The 22,235-nt window shown below is 40.5% G+C and overlaps 1 protein-coding gene across 2 annotated transcripts in view; it reads left to right on the top strand.

The window, feature by feature from the left end:
- CDH13 (cadherin 13) overlaps positions 1–22,235 on the top strand; it is a 450,489-nt gene that overhangs the window by 205,428 nt on the left and 222,826 nt on the right. For both annotated transcript variants that reach the window (XM_071567404.1, XM_071567403.1), the window contains exon 5: positions 8,819–8,971. In XM_071567404.1, the coding sequence (XP_071423505.1) occupies positions 8,819–8,971 (153 nt within the window). The remainder of the gene's footprint in view (positions 1–8,818; positions 8,972–22,235) is intronic.

Genomic DNA, 22,235 nt, shown 5'->3' on the forward strand with positions numbered 1-22,235 from the left:
GACTGAGGAAAATCTATAATTAGATCTGTGGGTTGCTTGCCACAAATGGGAATTGGGTGCTAAGCAGGTTCTTAAAGTTTCCAGAAGCTTTAGGTAGACTTCATGTAATGGAACCAAATTGAGCAAAAAATACCCTTCATCATGATATTTCTTTTTTAATATCTTCAATTAAAAAAATTAAATACTTTTGATAGAGTACTTATTCCTCTATGTTAATTTTAATTGCAAAATATTTTCCAAAGTCAAGACTCGGCAGGTCTCTGGTTAGAGCAAAAATGAGATTAGACACAAACTTCCGATAGATTTCTTCAACTTAAACTGAGTCTTAATTTTCAAGAGCAGTTTCAGGTGAATCATTCTCATCAGCTCCATTTTTATCACTTTGCCACTCCTATTCACCCACTCAGGTTGGCTCTGCAACTTCAGTGTCTTACTCTGCAATTCCAATTACTCTGCCCAGCTGGAGGTTCCCCCTCAATCCAGCTCTTGGTTTCTCTCTTTGCTGCATGCACGGATCCAAAGAGAACTTTTGCAGCCAGGAGCCATGGGCAGTGAGTGTGGCTGCAGGAGAGGGAACAGCCAGGCTCTTTCTGTCCCCTGGACACCCAGAGCTGCCCAGCAGGTCATGCCAGCCTGGGCATGGCACAGCTGAAAGGCTCCCTTGCTGCTCCAGCCCAGGGCCAGAGCAGAGTGCCCTGTGCTTGCTGGGGTGGGCAAGAGTGGCCTGGAGTGAGCAATTCAGATTTTGAGCTGATTTAGAATCAACAGTGCTCTGAAATATCTGGGAAAAGGTGCTGGAAATTGGGTCTGTTCTCTTTCCTCCCACTTCCTGTACATTTAGCTCCATGGGAGGTAATTACACTTTGTGTATTCTGTCCTATTTCCTGAATTTCTGCAATTCCAAACCATTAAATGCGGCAATGTTGTCTCTGCAGTTCTGCCTTTTTGGATCCGTGATAAGTTTATGATAAAACACCTCTATAAATCCAAATAATCCATTTGTTTGGTTGTTTTTAAGGGGATTTTTGAGTTCTCTTTCATTTAATGTTGTCAATCACAGTCAGGTTTTTCCTAACAACCAACCACAACTTTTGAGCTACTCCATCTGGCTGTCACTCAGAAGACAGTGGTCCTCAGATTCCCTCAACTAACAGGGTTTGCAAGTTAGTAACTTAAGTGCTAATTAAAATATGATCATTAAATGGCCACTAAAAGCTCAAATCAGGCAGTGCAGCAGCCAGGCCTTCTGTGACAAGTAACTCTTCCAAGTCCTTTTCCTCTGAGACCACAAAAAACTGTGTAAATTCTGTGCTGCCAGTAGGAAATTATTGTTGGGAACAGACTCCTGAGTTTGCAGAAATATGTTTGAAACAGCCTATTAGGAACAAGGGAAGTGAAAATTATTTGCAATGAATCTCCTGGCTCTTTATAAATTAAAAAAATAGCTGAGGAATCACCTGCTGTGAAAGATAATGCACGTCTTGATGTGTCCTTTGAATTACTTCATTCTGTGAGCAAATTCTCACTCTTAGCTACTTATTTTGGTTAAATCTCCACATTTAAATCCCTGCAGCTGGTTCTTCAGGGGGAATTGTTGCCTCTGTGTTCAGCTGGGGGAATGAACGTGGACTGGAGGGACGAGACACAGAAACTCAGCTTGTTTCCCTTCAGCCCCTGAGCAGCCCACTGCAAACTGGGGCTGAATTCTGTAAACATTTATGCAGAAATGTGATAAAAAGCCATGATGGTGAGAAGAGAGTGTTTGGTTGAATATCAAATATCCTATTTGTGTTGGTTATTCTAAGGAGACCTCAAAAATTGAGCGCAGGTGGTGAAACAACTTCATCAGTTGTTCATATATTTTGTCATTTTCATACATTAAGGGTTTTGTTTTGTTTTTAAATATTTGTCTATGGAATCTCTTAACTTTGGCAAATTTCAGATTTACATTTGGTTTTAGTTTGTAAAATGCTGTATTTCCACTGGTGTAATGAAATTATTGTTGGTATAATATCTTTTATAGGATGGGGAGCCCAAGTCCAACAAAATGCTCCAATAAACCACCTGCTTTTCAAGCAGTGCAAGTTCCATTTCCTTCATGTACCTGAAGCTCTGGATGTGACACCAGATACGACATTCATTCAGTTGTGTCTCAGTTGCTTCAGGCAAGGAACATTTGTACCATTTGATGCATTTGCAGCCCCCGATGAGTCTTGCAAACACACATCAAAAATATGCAAAAACTGTGAGCTTTAGTTCTCACAACATCCTTCCTAAACGTGACACTTCCTGAAATGTTTTGCATGACAAAGCTCGTGGTTCAGTTGCTAAAAAGAACCCTCTGGAGAATATCACTGGATGGTTTTTCGTTTTTATAATTCATTTCATTTCAATGCCTGAGTTTTTTTACTTCCCATGTTACATCTCTGACAGTTGGTATGAAAGTTTCCACGTTCAAGGGATTGCTCCACCCAGCACTCAATGCTGCAGAGGTGCTGCACAGATATTAAAAAACCTCAATTTAGAGATGCACTATTGGAATAATACATGTGTTTCTGTTTGGTTTGGGTTTGGTGCGTTGGTTTGTTGTGTTTTGTGTGTGTGTGTTGTGGTTTTGGTTTTTTTTTTTGGTTTTGTTTGTTTGTTTTTGTGGGTTTTTTATTGTTTTGTTTTGGTTTTTGGTTTTTTGTTTGTTTGTTTTTTGTTTTTTTTTAATTCATAAGAGTCTTAAGAGAAGCAGTGCCAAAGAATGTAAATAACAAATAATTGCTGACCTTCTAATAGCAGTTTTGCCCAATGGCCACTGATGTTTTAAGGTACATGACTGTGTAAGAATGAACAGAAAAAAATTAATCCCTTTGCTAAGGGATTAATTACATTGTATTTAAAGTTTTAGGTAATCTCTTTTCTTGACAAGCACTGTGCAATAATTCAGCTAAATCAGCCTCTCCAAGTGCAAGATTCAGATGATTTCCAGTAATGTGTTTCACCCAGTTAAAACTAAGTCTTGTGGATCTGAAATAGAAAATAGATCTTTAAAATTGAAAATAATCGAATTATTATTTTCTTTGATGAGTGAAATCAAGTCTGTGTCCATATACATTTTTCTTTCTCTGAGAGATCTGTAATATGTCCGTTCTTATTTTGACTGTCACCAGCACAAAACAAAATACTTTTGGTTGATGGCACAGAAACAGTGTCTGCCCTAATAAATACAGTTTTCCTCAGCTTTGCTTCCCCCAGAAACCCAACTCTTCACCTTGACTTTGCGTTCCATCAGCTTGGCTGTCCCAGGAGGTTGGGCCACTGGTGTGTGTTCCAGTTTTTTGGTTGAATGTCCCTTTCATTCTGTGCCCAAGGTCTGTGGAGGCACTTCCAGCTGCAAGCACAAATATTGGGATTTGAGTGAGTGAGTGGCTGGTTTCAGCCTTGCAGTGACAGCCCATGGAGATGGCACAGCTTGGAAAATCTTGCCTCAGACTGAGACTGGAGATTGAAAACTGCTCTGGAAATGGTTGAAATTTAGGACTGGGTTATTGCCTGTGTTGTTGTATTGCCCAAACATCTTTAATTGCTGAAAATTTTGTTCTGTTGTTTACTTGAATTTTGGAAATATTGTTCATTCTTGTCTCCATCAGCTTAGCTGTTGTTTTAGATGACATCCTGAATGGGCATTTCTCCAGATGTGTCTTGTTTAATTAGAGTTGATGCATAGCTTTGTATGTTTGGGAACAAGAAAAAGTGTTACCTGAAAGGTATCCTGTAACATACAGTGTGTTGGGTTTATCCCTAATTATTGTGAACAAAGGACTTGCTTAGAGAAGCTTTATAACTTCTGTTACCATTGTGGGAATAAATCACCTGGATTTTCTTGGCCATCACCTCTGTATGGAGTGAATCTGATGAAAATCCTAATCAGAGAGAAGGCAAAGGTCAGGTTTGGCCCAACATCTGCCTTTGTCATAGAGCAAAAAATTGGCTCCCATGCTTACCCAGTATATTTAATTAATGAATAGAGAGATATTCATTTTTATTTAAGAAACCATTAAATTCAGCAAATCTATTAATCCCTTTCTGGCCACAGGTTTGTATGTTTAGCTTACAGTACTGAAGCAGTTTCTGTTGGTTAATACTTTTGAATAAGAATGGGAGTTTTTTGCATTTGTTTTGGTTGAAGGAGTATTTGAGTCAGTGTGGAGCAGATGGAGCCTCTGACTGCAAAGAGCGATTTTCAGTATGGCAGGACAGGAAGTGTCTGTTTAAATATTTATACAATATCTAAACAATGGGCCTAACCCATTGTTTTACTTTTGTGGAACACAGTGATTAAAGGAAAAAATAGTTTATCTTCAAATATTCCATAAATAAATTCGCTTCCTAGGAGGCTTGGGGAAGTGGGAGATACCAAACCCAAACAACCCTACATAAAATAGTATTAAAAAAACTCCCATGAGTGAGACACTGTAACACTCTGAAAGGAAAAGAAGTGAGGTGTGAAGCAACTATTCCTGTCTGAGGGTGGGATTTGTGTTCTCATTAAAAAGTGAAACTAATATGATGCATCTCTGTCACAGGTTTGGCCTTGTTGTTACCAACCCTGGACTGGCCCCCCTTTCCCCCTCCCAGAACTTTCCCAGCAAAGGAAAGGGAAAAAAAACTGAAAAGAAATGCACTCAAAAGAAACTGAACTGAATAAATAGAATAAATTATATTTTCTAACATTTACAACCACTCTGTATACACAGTACGTAGGATCCCACCCCCGGGGAAAGGGAAAAGGGAAAAAAGGGATCTGATCAACCAGAAAATTGAGAAGAGGCAAACCCAAATTCACTTGGTGTCAAGAACTAAGACATCATGGGAGTGGTTGAGGCAAACGCTTTTTAAAGAATGAAACTGGGAAAGGAGGATGGTGCTGTTGAGGACAGAGTTGCTGGGCTTGCAGAACTGAGCAGTGTCTCTCTGGGGGCAGTGTGGCTTTTTGTGCTTCCATTTCTCTTCCTCTCTGGAGAGCACTGATTTACTTTTGCGATAAACCCGTAACAACAGGGGGCTCACATTGCCGAGATGAGTTTAGCTGCGAGGGATACATAATGTCAGCTGCAAAATAGCACTTGGGAAATACGTTTTGGCCCTGGTTCAGCTAAAAGCAGATCCTGTCAGCCACGTAATGCTCTGTTTTCTTCAAAGTGTCTTTTAGCTGAGCAGAATCACAGAGCCTCTGCCTTTCTGGAAAATAAAAATGCCACTCTGTTGGGGTGTTCTCTCTGTGGCCCTGACTAGGCTGGTTGGACACTTCAGTTCCCAGAACGTTTATCCTCTACCCTAGCCCAGAGATGGGACAGTTTGGGGAAGTGAGTGACATCTGAGCCTCCATCCAGTGCTGTCCTTTGGGGCCTGGGTGAGAAACAGCCTCCAATGGTCTGTATTACTGTGGGATGCTCAGCTGGCATCTCTTCTGTCTATGCAAAGTCAAGGCTGTTCTGATCTGTGAGACCAGAAGAAGGGAAACATCAAACAGGGTGTCTGGGTAGAGCATGGCTACCTCATCCATGTTCTCAGTGGGTGGGGAACAGGGTCTTGTGCTGCCTTCCTGACCATTCCCTAAGAATGAAGAGCCTTTATATGCAACACGTTCCCACTGTTGTGTGGTTCAGACATTTTCAATTTTAGAACCTGTACTGTGAAAAAAAATATGGAAATAACTGTTTCTGTCTGGGCTTCAGGTGGGATTTCATTTGTGTCTTTCAGAAATGTAAAACTGAAATCCCCAAGTAAGCATTCCAGCAGTAATAATATGGCCTTGTTTTATCTCCGCCAAGAAATTGGGAAATCATTGTTCTGAAAATGTATTGTGAACCAGGAAAGGTTCATGTGAGCAGTGCTGTGTTTATCCAGAGCTCAGAATATCAGTCTCGCCAGAGGAGATGTCAGACAATCCTGTTTTCTTCCTTGCTCTTGTCGAAGCACCAAACCATATGGCAAATTAAGCCTGATTTTTATTAAACTTTTCATTGTACTGAGCTTAGTGTGAACTGGGAAATGCACTTTCTTTGAACTATGCAGCCATTATATAAGCATCTTAATTAGGAGATGTTAATGTTCTCCCGTACATTCCTGGGAGTTTACAGCTCCCTCTTGTGGCTAATTAAGGGGGTTTAAGATCTGGCAATGACTCTGTGAGATGCCAACGGTGCCGTGGTACCCAGAGCAGCTCAGCCCTGGGCTGCTGCATGGAGCAGAGGGTGCAATAACTGCAGGCACAGACCTATGTGAGACAGAGATAACAGAGAAAGGTGTGCCATATGGCACCGGGAATGTGACAGCTCCCTGAGGCTTTAAAAGAGCTGAGTGGGCACATCCAATTGTTCAGAAACCCTCTGCTGTCTGGGAACTCTGTTGTTCCTACACATTGGATGCTGCACATGCTGCTCCAGTGGGGATGAGATATGGGATATGTCATAGCTCCAAGGAGCACAAATCTGTCAGGCACCATCACAGTCAAGGATAAGATCTTTGCTAGAGTTGAAGTTGAGAAGAAATTTTCTGTCCAGTCAGGTTTTCAGGGACTATTTTTCTTATTCTTATTCTTTTATTCTTATTCTTACTCTCATTCTCATTCTTATTCTTCTTATTTTATTCTTGTTTTATCCTTATTCTTGTTTTATATTATTCTTGTTTTATTCTTATTCTTGTTTTATTCTTATTCTTGTTTTATTCTTATTCTTATTTTCTTAGTCTTATTTTCTTATTCTTACTTTCTTATTTTCTTATTCTTACTTTCTTATTCTTATTCTACTTCTGCCTTTCTGTCTAGTGAGGAGAAAGGTCTGTGCCTGATTATCTGGAAGATTTTTGATCAGTTCCCTTGCAGTGCTCAGTATCTGTTCTGCTTTATTTCCGTGACTTGTTCCAACTGGGGCGTTGTGTCTGTGCTGCATCTTCAATTTGTCACAAACAGGCAGTGTCTGATGGCTCTGGTGGAAATGGCTGTGGTGGAACCAGGTCTGAGTGAGATTTCTGGGCTGGCCTGGGGCTGATTTCAGGCCTTTCAAAGCCCTCTTTCTGTCCTGGCTGGGAAGGCACACTTGGCTTGCAATGTCTCAGACCTCAGGGCAGAAAATGATCAATCCATCTTTTCCCTTACAAAAGTGAGCAATGATCATGACATTGCAACACCTTAAGCATAGCTTTGTGTTAAGAAAAACACATATTTTTAGGCTTGATGTAAAAAAACATCAGAGATTGGTCAGCAAATGAACTGACCAGCAGGTGACTTTGCAGGAGGGTCCATCAGATTTGTCTCATCACAGCCCAGAAGTCACAAAGTGGCTTTGGCCTTTTGCCACCTGCAGTGCTCTCTGCCTCTGTATTGTGGCATCACATACTCAACAATACACAAGAAAACTTCCATTACTGTTTCTGAGTGTTGGAAGGAGGAATAATACTATTAAAAAAAAAAAAGGTGAAACAGGTTTTTGCTTTGAAATTTCTCCCTTCCCCAAAGGGTTTGCGAATTGAAACTTTATCTCTGAAAATGCTGATTTTCTGTTTTGTAACTTGTGGCAATTTTTTCTCAATTAAAATAAAGGAATAATGATTATGGAGTCAAGTCAAAATCTCACTGCCCAGTAATCTGCAAACCAGCATTGCTGAACCCACAGCAATAGGGCAGCAAACATTTATTTCCTCAGGGACATTATTAAACAACCTGCATATTTATTATCTCAGAATTGGAGCAGCTCCAGATTTCTAAGGCCACTTTTTCCCTTCCTTTCTCTGAGCTGTGATTCAGACAAGCATATAAATTTCTGACTTAATGTTTCTGTAAAAATATTAGTGATATTAAATTGCTAGAAACAAAAGAACATGAAACAGCAGAGGGAAGGAAAAATTTGGTAAAATTATCAGCATTAAAGGGCAAGAATAATTTATAATCCTTCAGATTCTGGGGTGCAAATACAATTTTGAAAAGCCTGTAGTTTATAACTAACATTGTGGAGCTCTGCAAGGTTATAAATTTTACTGTCACTAGTGGGAGGCTGACTTGAAATCGAATTTTTGGGGATTTTTTTCTTATGGGAAAATGAGGTGATGGCACCAAGGAGTTGCCATACACACATGGGTGTGTTTATCTCTAAATATAAATGTGGGCAGTGCACTAATTCCAGCTGAGTGACTAAGCAAAGTTCTGGGCAGGATACTCAGATGGTTTCATGCAGAGCTTTTTGCCTTAATTTATAATCCTGAGAAAGGAAGAGTGTGAAAGGGAATTGGGGGGAGGAGAACAAAAAAAACCCAACCTGAAAATCATCTGTTTTGTAATGATTTCACAATGGCTAATAAAAAGGACTGACTAATTGGAAAATGTTGTGTGATGGCTCTCTGGTATGGTACCATTGTGAAATAAGTGTTTCATGGCAATCAGTACAATATGACTATTTTTTTCTTTTTTTCTTTCTTTTTTTTTTTTTTGGTAAGTTTGTGGCTGTTTTGTCAATTTAACTAAAAAAAATAACATTAAATGAAAGGTTAAATTCTAGACTATGGTAGCAATGGAATAGTAGAAACTTTAGGAATGAAATAGAGGACACTAAAGGTAACATAGGAGCTGGCTAAGGACATGAGTGGCTTTTCCAGGGTTTAGCACAAGAATTGAACAGTGGCTTCTGAATGATTGAAATAATGTTTATAGTTATATTTTATTGGCAGGGAATATATCTCAGCATCAGGTAAAAGACTGCAATGACTTATGTGGTTTTAGAATTATTTTAAAAGGTTTTATAACATGGCCTGTCCTCTGTTTTCTGCCCTGCAGGTCATCAGAAGTGAAGTGACAGAGGGAGCAAAGTTCCGACTCTCTGGGAAGGGAGTGGATCAGGATCCCAAAGGAATTTTCCGAATCAATGAGATCACTGGGGATGTGTCTGTGACCCGAACCCTTGACAGAGAAGCCATTGCCAATTATGAGGTGAGTTCTCACAGCACAAACATCTCTCTCTGGGTTGATGGTGGGTATTTTTGAATGCGTGTTTGCTCTTGAAAGATGTGCAGTTAAACTGAGGAATATAAAATTTCCAGAAGAAATGTTTCTCCTTTGGAAATGGTAAATGTGTTTATTTCTACATGCAATGGAAACGTTCCTCTGCTTTCTGAATGGACCTTCTGCCATTTATTTTTGCTAGAAATGCTTTCTGAATGTTGTACATGCATTTGATTTGGGAATATCAACTTTTGTTGGGACAAAAGGAGATTTTTTGTGGGAAGTTGCCACTATGGTTATACATTTTTATGCCCAAAAGTCAGTGGAATGTACTGTGGAACTCAACTTTCAGTAATGGATCTCCTTAATAGAGATAAAGAAGATTCCATTAATATAAAAGTATTAGGAGATACATCTCTGTCAGGTGCACATCACCTACAAAGATCTGACTGAAGATTCCTTTCCTTGTCAATAAGAGCTGGGTTTTTCTCCATTGCACCTCTAACAAATGAGCTCTGAGATGGGCAAAGTAATCTTGCTCACAGTGCCCTGCCAAGCACGCTGTGAAGAGAGATCTGCTCATTCTTGCTCTGGAAATGTGCAGCCAGACAAGCTGTGTCTGACCACCTTGGCACAGAGGAGCAGCAGAATTCCCAGCACTCAGTGGAATTGTGTCCCAGCATGGGGGACTGATCTCCAAACCCTCTGACACCTGGAGGGGCACAGGCTCTGGGGCAGCCCCGACCTGTGCTCTGCCTTTGCTGAGCCTGATCAATACTTGTGTTCCCAGTGCTGTGTCTCCTCCTCTGGCAGAGCTTGCCAGTCAGATGACTAGTCACCCTGCCTCAAGCAGCCCTGCTAGAATGTACCATATGTTGGTTTTCAACACTCAAACATCTCCTTCTTCTCTGGGCCTGCACTGAAATGTGTGTTCCCCACTCGCACGGGGTTGATGGGAGTTCCTGACGTCCTTCTCCAAGGAAAACATTGCAGCTTCTCTTTTTAGCACTGCCCCTTGTCTTCAGTTACCAGCTGGTGGTTCTTTCAGCAGTAGCTTTCCACCTTAACGTGTTTAGGATAAAGCTTGAATAGTTTTTGGCTGGAAAATCATAATAAACTTTTCAACTCAACACATCAAAACACAAACGGCCCTTCTGTCTGATCTGGCAAAAGATGCACTTCAGTGAACTCCAACCCATTTCCCAGGAGGAGCCTTTTGGAAGCAATGGAAGTTGTATACAAAGAGTGTGTTGTAGCAGATTATCCAGAGCAATGTGAATGTACAGCCCAATGGGCTGCAGTTCTTTTTGAACTGTCCCACATCCCTGTGCTCACCAGCACCCTGCAGAGCAAAGTGGTGCTGAAAAGTTCTACAGGACAAACCTCAACCTGATTACTCTGTCCTTGAATCCAGTTCCAACAAAGATGTGTCATAATGTCATGAAAACGACATTTTATCCCTCATTCTCTTGGTACTCGGAGATGAATAACCTGAAAAATTCTTATGTTTCTCTCAAAAAGTGTTTTCTGTTTTTTTGTTTGAGCTTTTCCCTGCCCAATATTGATGTTCTGCAAGAAATTTCAAAGCAAGGGGCAGACGGGGAAAGAACAGGTCACTGTGAAAATCACAAGTTCTTTGCAAGCCATCATATGACCAAGTGTATAATCAGTGGTGGGGAAGGGATAAAAGGGTGAAATCTGTTTGAATCCTTCAGCTGTTTTACTTCCTATGCTTAGAGAATATGCACTCAAGAATTTAGAAATGTTAATAGAGCTTTGGTGATCACAGCATGTCATAGAACTTTGTAGCTGTTACCACCTCAAAAACATTTAAAATTAGCTAACAATATTTAATTTATTATAAAAAATATTTTTTTTTTCTTTGAATGTTTGAAATTCTGGTTTTTTACTGCCCTCTTTGTCCTGGAGGAATATTGAAGAACTTGTAGGAGTTTTTCTGTGGAATCATTACAAGAGATGCATTATTAAATTAGAGTAGTATTGAATTCTATACAGAGGATCGTCTGAGTTAATCCCTTCTTTTTACTGTATATTATTATTTCTAGTAAAAATTAGAAAATATTTTAAAATAGAGTGGAAAATTCTGTCTGTGGGTCAGGGCCTGCCAGTCTATTTGGTGCAGCCCATTTGTCTGGCAGTTGTGGTGTTTTCAGATGAGTTTAAATTCTGATTTTTAGCAAAAGCCACTCAAGCTGGCAAGAGGAATTTAAGGCAGATTGAATTAATGACACCACCCTGAGCCCCCTGAAATAATTATTTATGCAATTGGTCTTTATTATTTATGGATTCAGTGAAATTGATAAAAATGGACTAGTCTGTGAAACTCCACCAAAATATTAATGTTGAGGGGATTAGTTGCCAAAGCAGTTCTGACCTAATCACCTACACATTTGAAAATGTGATGGTTTCTACTGAGAGAAAAGGAACCTGTGCTGAGGAGTTTAGGTGAGACAGCAAGAGTGCAAGTGCCACTACAGTGAAATTTAACTTGGATTTCTTTTTCTCCTGTGTATGGAATTATGCTAATGCAACCCTGTTTATTGGTGGAAAAAGGGAGATGCTCCTGGTGTGCTTGTCCCTGTAATTTTGTGGTTTGTCTTCTTAAAGGTCAGAGACTGTCAGTCAGGCTCAGTTTTGAGAGGAAGCTGTTTATGAGGAGGAGGAGGCTGCAGAGCTGGTGTTACCCCAGCAAAGACAGTTTGAGGAAAATGTGGAGGAATCACTTTTCCTTCTGAGGAGGTTTGATAACCAGCATCCTGACAGCAATTCTCTGGGTCAGAGGCCACCACTGGATTTACATTCAATGCTTTTACTTTGGGGCTTGCTGCAGCCTGTTGACAAAACCCCCAAATGATGCTCTGAGAAGGGGCTTAAGCAGATGATGGGCATGGTATTGAGTTGCTTCTGGGCTGGGGAGATAAGAGGTAGCCTGGAGCCACTATTTAGTGGGAGCAAAAGGTGTTCACTTGTACAAATGTGCTCTCAAGCATATTTGGTTTGCTCTCAAAATTTGAATAAATAAGACTAGTCAGAAATTTCAGACAATGGCAAATAGTTTATTTATACACTATTGAAAAGTGCAGATGTGTAAAAGCAGATGAAGGAACTTGGTGAGGAGACTTAAGATGGATTTTCTAGTCCAAATCAGGGAGGCACACACCATCCAAAAGCTGCCAATAATCTATGCAATTCAGAGTTCACTTCAGACCCACAGTCCTTCCTGATCCAGCAGGGAAGAAATATTAGAGACTTTTCAGTTCTGTCTTTGAGTAAAATTCAAAAAAAAAGAAAAGAAAAGAAAAAAATTCAAGTGCTTGTCTAAAGAGCTGTGATAACAGAGCTAAAGGATTCCAGTGAAGCTGGAAGGCTACTCGTGTTCAGTGTTGATAAAACACTCATGAATTGGGAAACAAAGGGTCAAATGGGGGCCCACTGAAAACAGAGGTCTGAAAACCAGTGATTATGGGGTAATCTGTTAATTAAAACCCCTGAGCTCACTTTCAAACCCTCACATTTACCTAGATAAGGTGTTTGTAGCAGAATGCTTTAATGCAAGCAAATGCAGGGAGAGTTGCATGGATTGATAACCATGACCAAGGTGACAAAAAGTTGCTGAGTTAAACTATGTGCTCTTTGCCCAAAGTTAGGGAGGTACAGGAGAATTGGGAACAGCATTCCAGTCTATCCACAAGATTTTGAGTGAGGCATTCCCGGGGTACAGGAGAGACCCAGTTCTGTAACCCCTGAAGCAGCAAAATGCCACTGGGATGTTCCAATCTCAGGATTTTAAAGGGTGTTGCCATCATTGATTGGCTTTTTCATAACTGCTTGCCAAGTGTAAATATGTGTGGAAGGGAAATAATCCCAAAATGATCCTCTGCAAGCATGAAAGGAAGCAGCTTGATGAAACTGTTCAGTGACAGTGTGCAAATTAGAGCTGTGACCAAATTTACCTAGGCAATTTGAGCTGCTAATGAAGAGTTAGTTTTAATTATTTTTTAAGTGTAGAGCTTTATTTACTTGTGAAAACGCTTAACAAGCAGAGGTGTGAAATCAGCTTGCAGCTTTTTTTTTGTAATGACAGATCCCACTTATGTTACAGGATGCCTTGAAATGGGGGGTGACAGACTGAGGGATTTGGAAAACTTGTGTTGGCAGGACTGAAAAGCAAATTGGGAGTGTGGAGTTCTGTGTGGTGTTGGTTCTCTATGTTGGACAGCAAGTGGACTGAGGAGAGGGTAAAGATTTCAGAGCCATCAGCAGCAACCAGTGGGAACCAAACACTGAGGGGAATGTGCAGTCCTGGGGGACTCTGTTCCTGTGCTTCATTTAGGACAAATAATGGAAATGCTTAACAGTGATGAGGCAAACCAGCTTGGTCAGGTGCTGAGGAGCGTTTTGTGAGGAAGATTTGTTAGTGCTTTAATGCATTTTTGCAGATCCAGAAAGCATTACTGTAGCAGAGCCCTAGAATTGAACAGCTGTAATTTATGGTGTGCACAAGAAGGAATTTGTCTTCTGTGAGAGTCTGGTTTAGTGCAGCCACATCCTTTTCAGGCTGATTTATCATTCCCTGGCACTGAATCCCTGCAACACGCAGGGTGCAGAGCTGTGGACAGCACAGAGAAACACGGGCTCTTCCAGCAGGAAAACCAGGAGTTTATCTCCAGCTTCAAGGCTGGTCTAAAATGGATTTTAATCTTGGTTTCTGCACTGGCAGATCTGTCTGAAATATGAGGGATCTGCTCTGCCTTGAGCTGAAATCAGGTGATGGGGAATGTCACACCTCAGTCTGCCTCTGATATCCCACTCCCCCCAAAAGGAAGGCACTCCATCTTTTATGGGAAAAAGGATTTGGTCTTGCAGGAATTTAAATTTCAGTAAAATGTGCTTGATTTAATTGTATCATTAATACACTGAGCAAACCTGTTAAATACTGATGCTGTCATAATCCAGCAAAAAATCTGGAGTAATGGAAGAGTGTGAAGCTTCAGGGAGGAATCCTGGAAATGGAAAAGAAAGAAAATACCACTGGGGGAAAAAACAGTTATTTTGGAGCTGTAAAATACATTTATTAATAAGATAGAAAATTATGTATAGACATGAGGGGCAGTTACATCAACTGACATACAGCTGAAAATACTGACAGTGAAAAAGGTCTCTGCAGTTTCTGTTCCACAAGTATGTGGAGAGAGGACATGAGATATGTGCTTTTTTTCCTTTATAGAGCTGTGTTTACACATATATTCTCTAATGTGTTTTCATGTTAGGGCACCAGGTAAGTTAAGAGCAGACTGTTTTGAAATAATTTTATATTTTGACTGCAGAGAGAATTGAACACTGACTCAGAGAGGGTCATTATCTTGCCTGGCAGCATCACTTGCAATTTAGTTACCTCTACGTGGACTTCTCAGTAAACAGCTGACAAGATTTAGACACAGGGGGTGGCTTTTTTGGATGCCACAAATTGCAGAAAACCAGCTATTTTTTGTTAAAAATCATTAGGGTGTTTTTTTTGTTTGGTTGGTTTTGGTGTTTTGTTTTTTTTTTCTTCATTCTGAAATGAGAAGATTAAATATTAGCAGATGTTTCCTCCAACCTGGAAGAAGAAACCAAGCCAGAGGTGCAGATCCCTCAGTGAGGTCTTTGTGGGCAGATTCCTGAATTCATGGGGGACTTTCTGGCATTGATTGTTCCCCAAGGTCAAAGCCAAGGTGATCACCATAACTGAGTGCAGAAATCTACCACGTGGGCATATAAATTTTAACTGGAGTCCCATTTCTTAAAACTACAATTTAAATAATTGCTTGCACAGCTGGGATATAAATGGGATTTTCAGCTATTGGAAATATCTTTCTCCCAAGGATTGTTTATGGGATGAAAAGAAAACCTGACCTGAAATGAAGTTAAAATTCATATTATTCTTATGTCTGTTCTCCCATTTGGTCTTGGGGGAACAAAATATTTTATAAAAACTCCCTAAATTACCATCTTTGCTGGAAATAGTCTATTCAATACACCCTGTATGTTATTCAATACATCTTAATGTTATGAGATACCAGCAGGGTGCTGTGATTCTTTCAGTCCATCCTCCCATCCTTTCTGTGGAAAACAAGCAAAGCTCAACAGTTGGGTTTGTTGGAAGGCATTTCTTTTTCCTTGGATCTGGGTCCCTGCATGGCTCTGTCTTTGTTGCTCTTCAGCAGCACCATCTTGGAATTTGGAGGAGGAACACAGCAAAGTTTTCCTAAAGAAAGAATCAGAGGTTTGTTTATAACCTCCAACTGTCAAGACAAGGCAGTGGGATTGGGTTTCCACCCTAAAAATAACACAAACTCCAAACAGCAGGCAAAGTTAATGTTTTCTCAGTGAAGGATGGGAAGTGGAAATGCACAGCAGTAAGAACTAAAGAAAAAATTCAGTTTATTAAGACAGTAACAAATGACACAAGATTTGGTTTCATGGTTGTTTAGTCTTGTTTTGGCTTTTTTTTTAAATTATTATTATTGTTTTCTAATAGAACACTCAGAAAGAATAATGATGTGTTCAGTAAAGCAAGAGGAGACTAATAACATTTTTTGTTATATTATGTTAATAGTCTGTGAAACAACTTTTTTATTGCATATTAATTGCCTGTCAAGGCATTTAAACATCATCATGATCATTTTTGGCTCTTTAGCATGACCAGTTTGTCTGTTTGTATCATCACAACCCTCCAACACCTTGCTGAGGGCTCCCTGCTCCAGGTGCAACTCCAGCATCTGGGAGGATACTTTGCCCTTTCCCCAGAGCTCCTGTTTTCCTGCAGGGGAAGGAAGGACTCCTGCCTTGCAAACCTTGGGAATGTGTCCAGTGTGTGGTGATGGACAGGGCAGCATTCCCCAGAGACTGCTGATGGATTGAGTCCCTCTGGAGAGGGCAGGGCAGGTCTGGGTGGAGGGGAGGGCAAGGCTGGGTGAGCTCCACAGCTTGGGGTGGATCCCTGTTCCCTTCTCTGCCCCAATTCTGCAAAGTTCTTACTCATTCTTTCATACTTTTTGTGTGCTGAGTACTCAGATATGCCCTGATTGAACTCAGAGATAAAGGTGCAGCTTAGAGCTTAAAGGAATGATGGGGAATGGGAACATCTCTCTTCTTGGTTGGTGAAACCCAAACTTGGTTGGGAAATCTTTATCTGCTCATAAACTAGAACTGGTTTTGATGCACTGGCATTTTGTCAACAAATAAAAGATTAAGTAGAAACTATTTAAGTTGGATATCAGAAAAAAATTCTTTGCAGAGAGAGTGCTCAGGGATTGGAATGGGCTGCCCAGAGAGGGGGTGGATTCCCCATCCCTGGAGGTTTTTCAGCTGAGCTTGGCCGTGGCACTGAGTGCCATGATCTGGTAAAGGGACTGGAGTTGGCCCAAGGGTTGGACTTGATGATCTCGGAGGTCTTTTCCAACCCAATCCATTCTATGATTCTGTGATTCCATTCATCTGGTCTTTTAGAATAGCAAAAAATGATCCTTTTTTCATCTCTTATTAGGTGTGTGTTTTTGTTTGCTTGTCCTTCTGAAAATGTCCACAGGTTCTGAGCTTCTTCATTCTTTGCAAAGTGTGCAGAAATGTTGCAGAGGGTATTTGGACACACAGTACCTGTCCTGTGGCTCAAGTCAAAGCCTTCAAGGTCTGGCCTTGCTATTTTCAAGTTCTTCCTCATCCATTATTAACACTCAGAATGTGACATAGAAATTTTTGAAGTTTGGTTGCTCAAATTTCTACATATTTTGTTCCTCCAGGTGCAGAAAGAATTCTGTCTTATTTATATATTTGGTAAAAAATCACAATCTCAATGTTGTACTTGCCGGAAAGACCTTGATTTCTATGGCTGTTTCATGGAAATGTGAGTCCACAGAGTCCACAACTATCTATAGTTTCTCTTTCTAAAGAGGACTGGTATGTCCTGTAATAATTTTTGTATTTTTTAAAGGACTAAAGCAATGAATTATATCTTTTTGTCAATAATTCCCTGTCTGAAGCTGGAGGACCTGCTGGCTCCTTCCTGACCTCTTGTTCTTTGTGTACCTGAGGGAAATCCTATGGCCTGTCTTATCCTTTCCTGCAATCTCCCTTTCATTTTCCACTTTCTTGCATCTTTTTTACCCTTACTTTTACATTCTCTTCATAACCTTTTTACTCTCTCTCTCTCTTTTTTGATGTTTTATGTCACTCACTCGCAGTCGCTGCATTTCCTTATTCAGACACCCTGCCCTGTTTCCTGATCTTTATAAATAATGTCACCAGGGGTGCAAACAATCATCATCTGAGCATAAATTTGGCTGCTTATTGGGCTGGCCCTTTCCACTGGCTGTGCAGCAGCTCTGCTGCCTCATCCATTCTGATCAGCTGTGCCCATAAATAACCCCCTGAGTGCTGGAAACCCTCAACTCTGCATTGCCTCCTACCTGACTCTGCCTTGCTGCAAAATTAATAACTGATGCTAAGAAATGTTGCTGGGAAATTGAACTTTGTTTGCATTTTAGTGCCTTTAATTCTGTATATCTCTTCCATCATCTTAGGGATGGCTGTACATGACTGGCTGGAAATTCCTGGCATTTAGTTTATTAAAGTAATTTCAACACATAATTCTGCCAGCACAGGAATTTTGGTCTCCTCAAAGGTGAGCTGTACCACAGAACACCTGACATAACAATCTCTGACTTCAGAACTGGGAGTTCAATTCTTGATCTCAGTAAAATCATTGTAGAATAATTAGCCCTAATTTCAAAGCTGTATCTGCGTGTGTTTGTGGTGAAACCACCAGACAGGTTTGTAATTTTTGTGCAGAGGGAAATTCCAATTAATGTGTAGTGGCATGACATTTTTTTCAAAATGTGTGGAAAGAATTTGTATAAAATTAAGGAACCTTTCTTTAGATCTCTTTCAATGCATAAGAGCAAGTGAGTGAGAGAGATGGAGGGGTCTAAAGTCATAAATATTTAGAGAGCACTCTGTGAAGAGACTTCTAACGTGGAAATTTTATTTGGCATCATTTTGTTAGCATGCAAATGATAAAAGTCTTGCTGTATTTATCCTGGTTTACTCAGGTCATTGCTAATTATTCCTTAATTAGGCAAATTTCTTTAAAATTAAGCTGTATTTCTGTGAATGTCTTGTTTTTGTATTTTTTAATAACTCATTAACAAGAGGTGTGACTTTAGTTTAAGACTGTTCAAGAGATAATTTGCTCATCTCAGTTCACGTAAAACACCACATGTTTGGGCTCACAGGGTGGATCTCTTTCTTTTGAGGGGTTTTGCACTTCTCCTGTCAGGTGTAGAACAGATCTCAGTAGGAAATGGCAAAACTTATTTTGTGCAGGTGTGAGAGGGAAGGTTTGCAAGCACAGACACAGTAATGGAATCCTGAACCTTTGAGGTTTCCCCAAAAGGATATTTCTTCTCTGAGAGCATTTCTATCATCTTCAAAACATTTTACCCAGATCTGTCACTCTGCTGGCAGCAGGAGCCAGGGCTGGGAAATGTTCTGCTCCAAACTCTCCTGAAGGGCAACACTAAAATACACAACAACATCAAACATTCCAGTTGGGATTGAAGGTTTCTGAGGGGAAAAGGAAGGTAAAGTCTTGGAGGAGGAGTCATGGAGCCAGGAAACCTCTACCTGCAAGGGTTCTATGCATGGAAGTCTTGCAAATACAGGGTATTTTTTCCAGTTTCTCTCATTAACAAGTGAGTTATGGTGTGCTCTGCTGTGCAGTTGTATTTGAAATTTGAATTTTGGGTGATGCTCTGCTGTGCAGTTGTATTTGCAGTTTGAATTTTGGGTGATGGTGTGCTCTGCTGTGCAGCTGTATTTGCAGTTTGAATTTTGGGTGATGCTCTGCTGTGCTGTGCAGTTGTATTTGCAGTTTGAATTTTGGATGACGTTCTGCTGGGCAGTTGTATTTGAAATTTGAATTTTGGGTGATGCTCTGCTGTGCAGTTGTATTTGAAATTTGAATTTTGGGTGATGTTCTGCTGTGCTGTGCAGTTGTATTTGAAATTTGAATTTTGGGTGATGTTCTGCTGTGCTGTGCAGTTGTATTTGAAATTTGAATTTTGGGTGATGCTCTGCTGGGCAGCTGTATTTGAAATTTGAATTTTGGGTGATGCTCTGCTGTGCAGTTGTATTTGCAGTTTGGATTTTGGGTGATGCTCTGCTGTGCAGTTGTATTTGCAGTTTGAATTTTGGGTGATGCGCTGCTGTGCAGCTGTATTTGCAGTTTGAATTTTGGGTGATGCTCTGCTGGGCAGCTGTATTTGAAATTTGAATTTTGGGTGATGGTGTGCTCTGCTGTGCTGTGCAGCTGTATTTGCAGTTTGAATTTTGGGTGATGCTCTGCTGGGCAGTTGTGTTTGCAGTTTGAATTTTGGGTGATGCTCTGCTGTGCAGTTGTATTTGAAATTTGAATTTTGGGTGATGCTGTGCTGTGCAGTTGTATTTGCAGTTTGAATTTTGGGTGATGCTCTGCTGGGCAGTTGTGTTTGCAGTTTGAATTTTGGGTGATGCTCTGCTGTGCAGCTGTATTTGCAGTTTGAATTTTGGGTGATGGTGTGCTCTGCTGGGCAGCTGTATTTGCAGTTTGAATTTTGGGTGATGCTCTGCTGTGCAGCTGTATTTGAAATTTGAATTTTGGGTGATGCTCTGCTGTGCAGCTGTGTTTGCAGTTTGAATTTTGGGTGATGCTCTGCTGTGCTGTGCAGTTGTATTTGCAGTTTGAATTTTGGGTGATGCTCTGCTGTGCAGCTGTATTTGCAGTTTGAATTTTGGGTGATGCTCTGCTGGGCAGTTGTATTTGCAGTTTGAATTTTGGGTGATGCTCTGCTGTGCAGTTGTATTTGCAGTTTGAATTTGCAAACCAGAGCTGGTTCATCTTTGCAGAATTCTTCACAACCTCTGCTCTTAACATTATTCTTAATATTTATTTTACATACTGGTAATTCAGATATCTGAATGCAATGCTTTGAAAATACCTATTATCTGTTTAAGGCTCTGTTATTACAGATATTTCTTCAATGTATTATGTATCCAGAATACACAGGTGATCTGTATTCACATACAGATTTTATTTGTGGATGGGAACAAATAAAGCAATGTATTGCTGCTATATTTCCATTAGATTTAGAAGATTTAATAGAATTAAATAACAGGATTATGATTTATTATTTAGGAATTGCTAAGAGGGAGGAAAATCGTGACAGTTTTAAACCACCAATTATTCTTGTTGTCGAAAACAACCTGTAAAAAAATTGCATTTTCTTTTGCTGCTGAGGAAACCCAGTGGAGAGGTGGGGAAAGAGGTAAAGAAATACAGATCTTCAGTTCCTGGTAGGCTGTTTGCAATGGATTTGTGCAGGTGTTTGAGGCCATGCACTGAATTTCCCTGCACTTCTTTTCTGGGACCTTTGATTGGTTCTGTCCTTCCTGCTGGGCCACAAACTTTGGTCTTGGAGGTGCAAGAGGAGAAATAATTTCCCGTGAAATAATTTCCCATGAAATCATTTCCCCTGTCAGTTCCTGGCTCATCTACCCAAGTTGGTCTATGAAAAGCAAGTTATATCCTAAATTCTAGCACTGGGATTAGTGATTTGATTAGTTGGGTTCTGAATTAAAATTGCAATTAAAAGTAAAATTGTATCTCTTAGAAAGGCTTCAAGTCATTTGACCAAAGTGTGACACTCAGATTACAGGTTTCTGGCCAAGGTTTGCACTATGAATAAAAAAGATTTTCAATAAACTTTTTTTTTTTCTGCTGATAACTCAAACTCTTAGATTAGTAGCCATTACCAAAAAAAAAAAAAAGGGATATATCTTTTTGCAGTTTTTCAGCTTAAAGAGGAAATTCCCTGATTTTTGAGAATGCTGAAGATGTGATTCAGTGAACACAATGGCAAACAAATGCCATTGGTAGCATATAATGATTTTTTTCTCAATACATTCTGCTCCAAGTATTTAAAATGACAATATGGGCAGTGTATATTCAATTGCAATTAGTATTTCCAATGTATTGATATATACTTTGCTATAACAGACTGAGGACAGACTTCAAGCCTACACATTTGCATTTGTGACTTAAGCAGAAGCTTCCCTGATGACAGAAAAAATGTCAAGATTTTGATGAGCATATTTCTCCCTTACACTGGCAATATTTTGCTCCCCTGTTATGAGGTTTATCCTTCCCTTCCTCCCTTCCCTCCCTTCCTTCCTTCCCTTCCTTCCCTCCCTTCCTTTCTTCCCTCCTTCCCTTCCTTCCTTCCCTTCCTTCCCTCCCTTCCTTCCCTCCCTTCCTTCCCTCCCTCCCTTCCTTCCCTCCCTCCCTTCCTTCCCTCCCTTCCCTCCCTCCCTTCCTTCCCTCTCTTCCTTCCCTCCCTCCCTCCCCTCCCTCCCTTCCTTCCTTCTGCCTTTTTACACTATTCATCAATGTCACAGAATCACAGGATCTCCTGAGTTGGGAGGGACCCCCAAGGACCATCCAGTCCCACCCCAGGCCCTGCACAGTCACCCCAACAATCCCCTCCTGTCCCTCAGAGCACTGTCCAAACACTTCTGGAGCTCTTGGGGCTGTGCCCACTGCCCTGGGCAGCCTGTTCAGTGCCCACCACCCTCTGGGGACAAAGCCAATGCCTTTCTGAGCACATTTTCCTCATTTATTCCATGTCCATCATCCAACCCTCTCAGTGCATGTGTGTGGTTGTTTGGTGTCATTGTCTGGTGTCACTGCAAATGGCCACACAACACAATGTTTTGGTCTCAGCAGGGCTTGAAAAATTTCAGTCCCCCTGTGAACACCCAGAGCACGTTGTAACCCCCACAGAAGCAGTTTTGGTGATTTAGTAAATGCTACTCATTGAGCATCAGCAGTGCCTGAAACTGCAGCTCCTCTGAAGGATCCTCTGCTCCTGCTGATATGATCATTTTGGTTAAGTGAGAAGCAAATGTGCCGGGATGAGCTGCTCGGGTTTAATTTTTGCTATTCAGCACCATAAATTATAGTATTTTATGTCGAATGTAAAAGGTGTGATTTGAGCCAATTATGTATTCTGCTCTGAATCCCCAAACTTTTCAGAGGCATATAATTATGGGAAGCCATTTCCACAGGGTCAATTTTCTTTTATCTGTTCACAGAGAACACCAGGACATATGTATGAAGCTTAGGAGCATCATTTTTAAGCTAGACTTATTAAAGCTG

This window comes from Pithys albifrons, chromosome 12, assembly GCF_047495875.1.
Source record: "Pithys albifrons albifrons isolate INPA30051 chromosome 12, PitAlb_v1, whole genome shotgun sequence".
NCBI classification, from domain to species: Eukaryota; Metazoa; Chordata; class Aves; order Passeriformes; family Thamnophilidae; genus Pithys; species Pithys albifrons.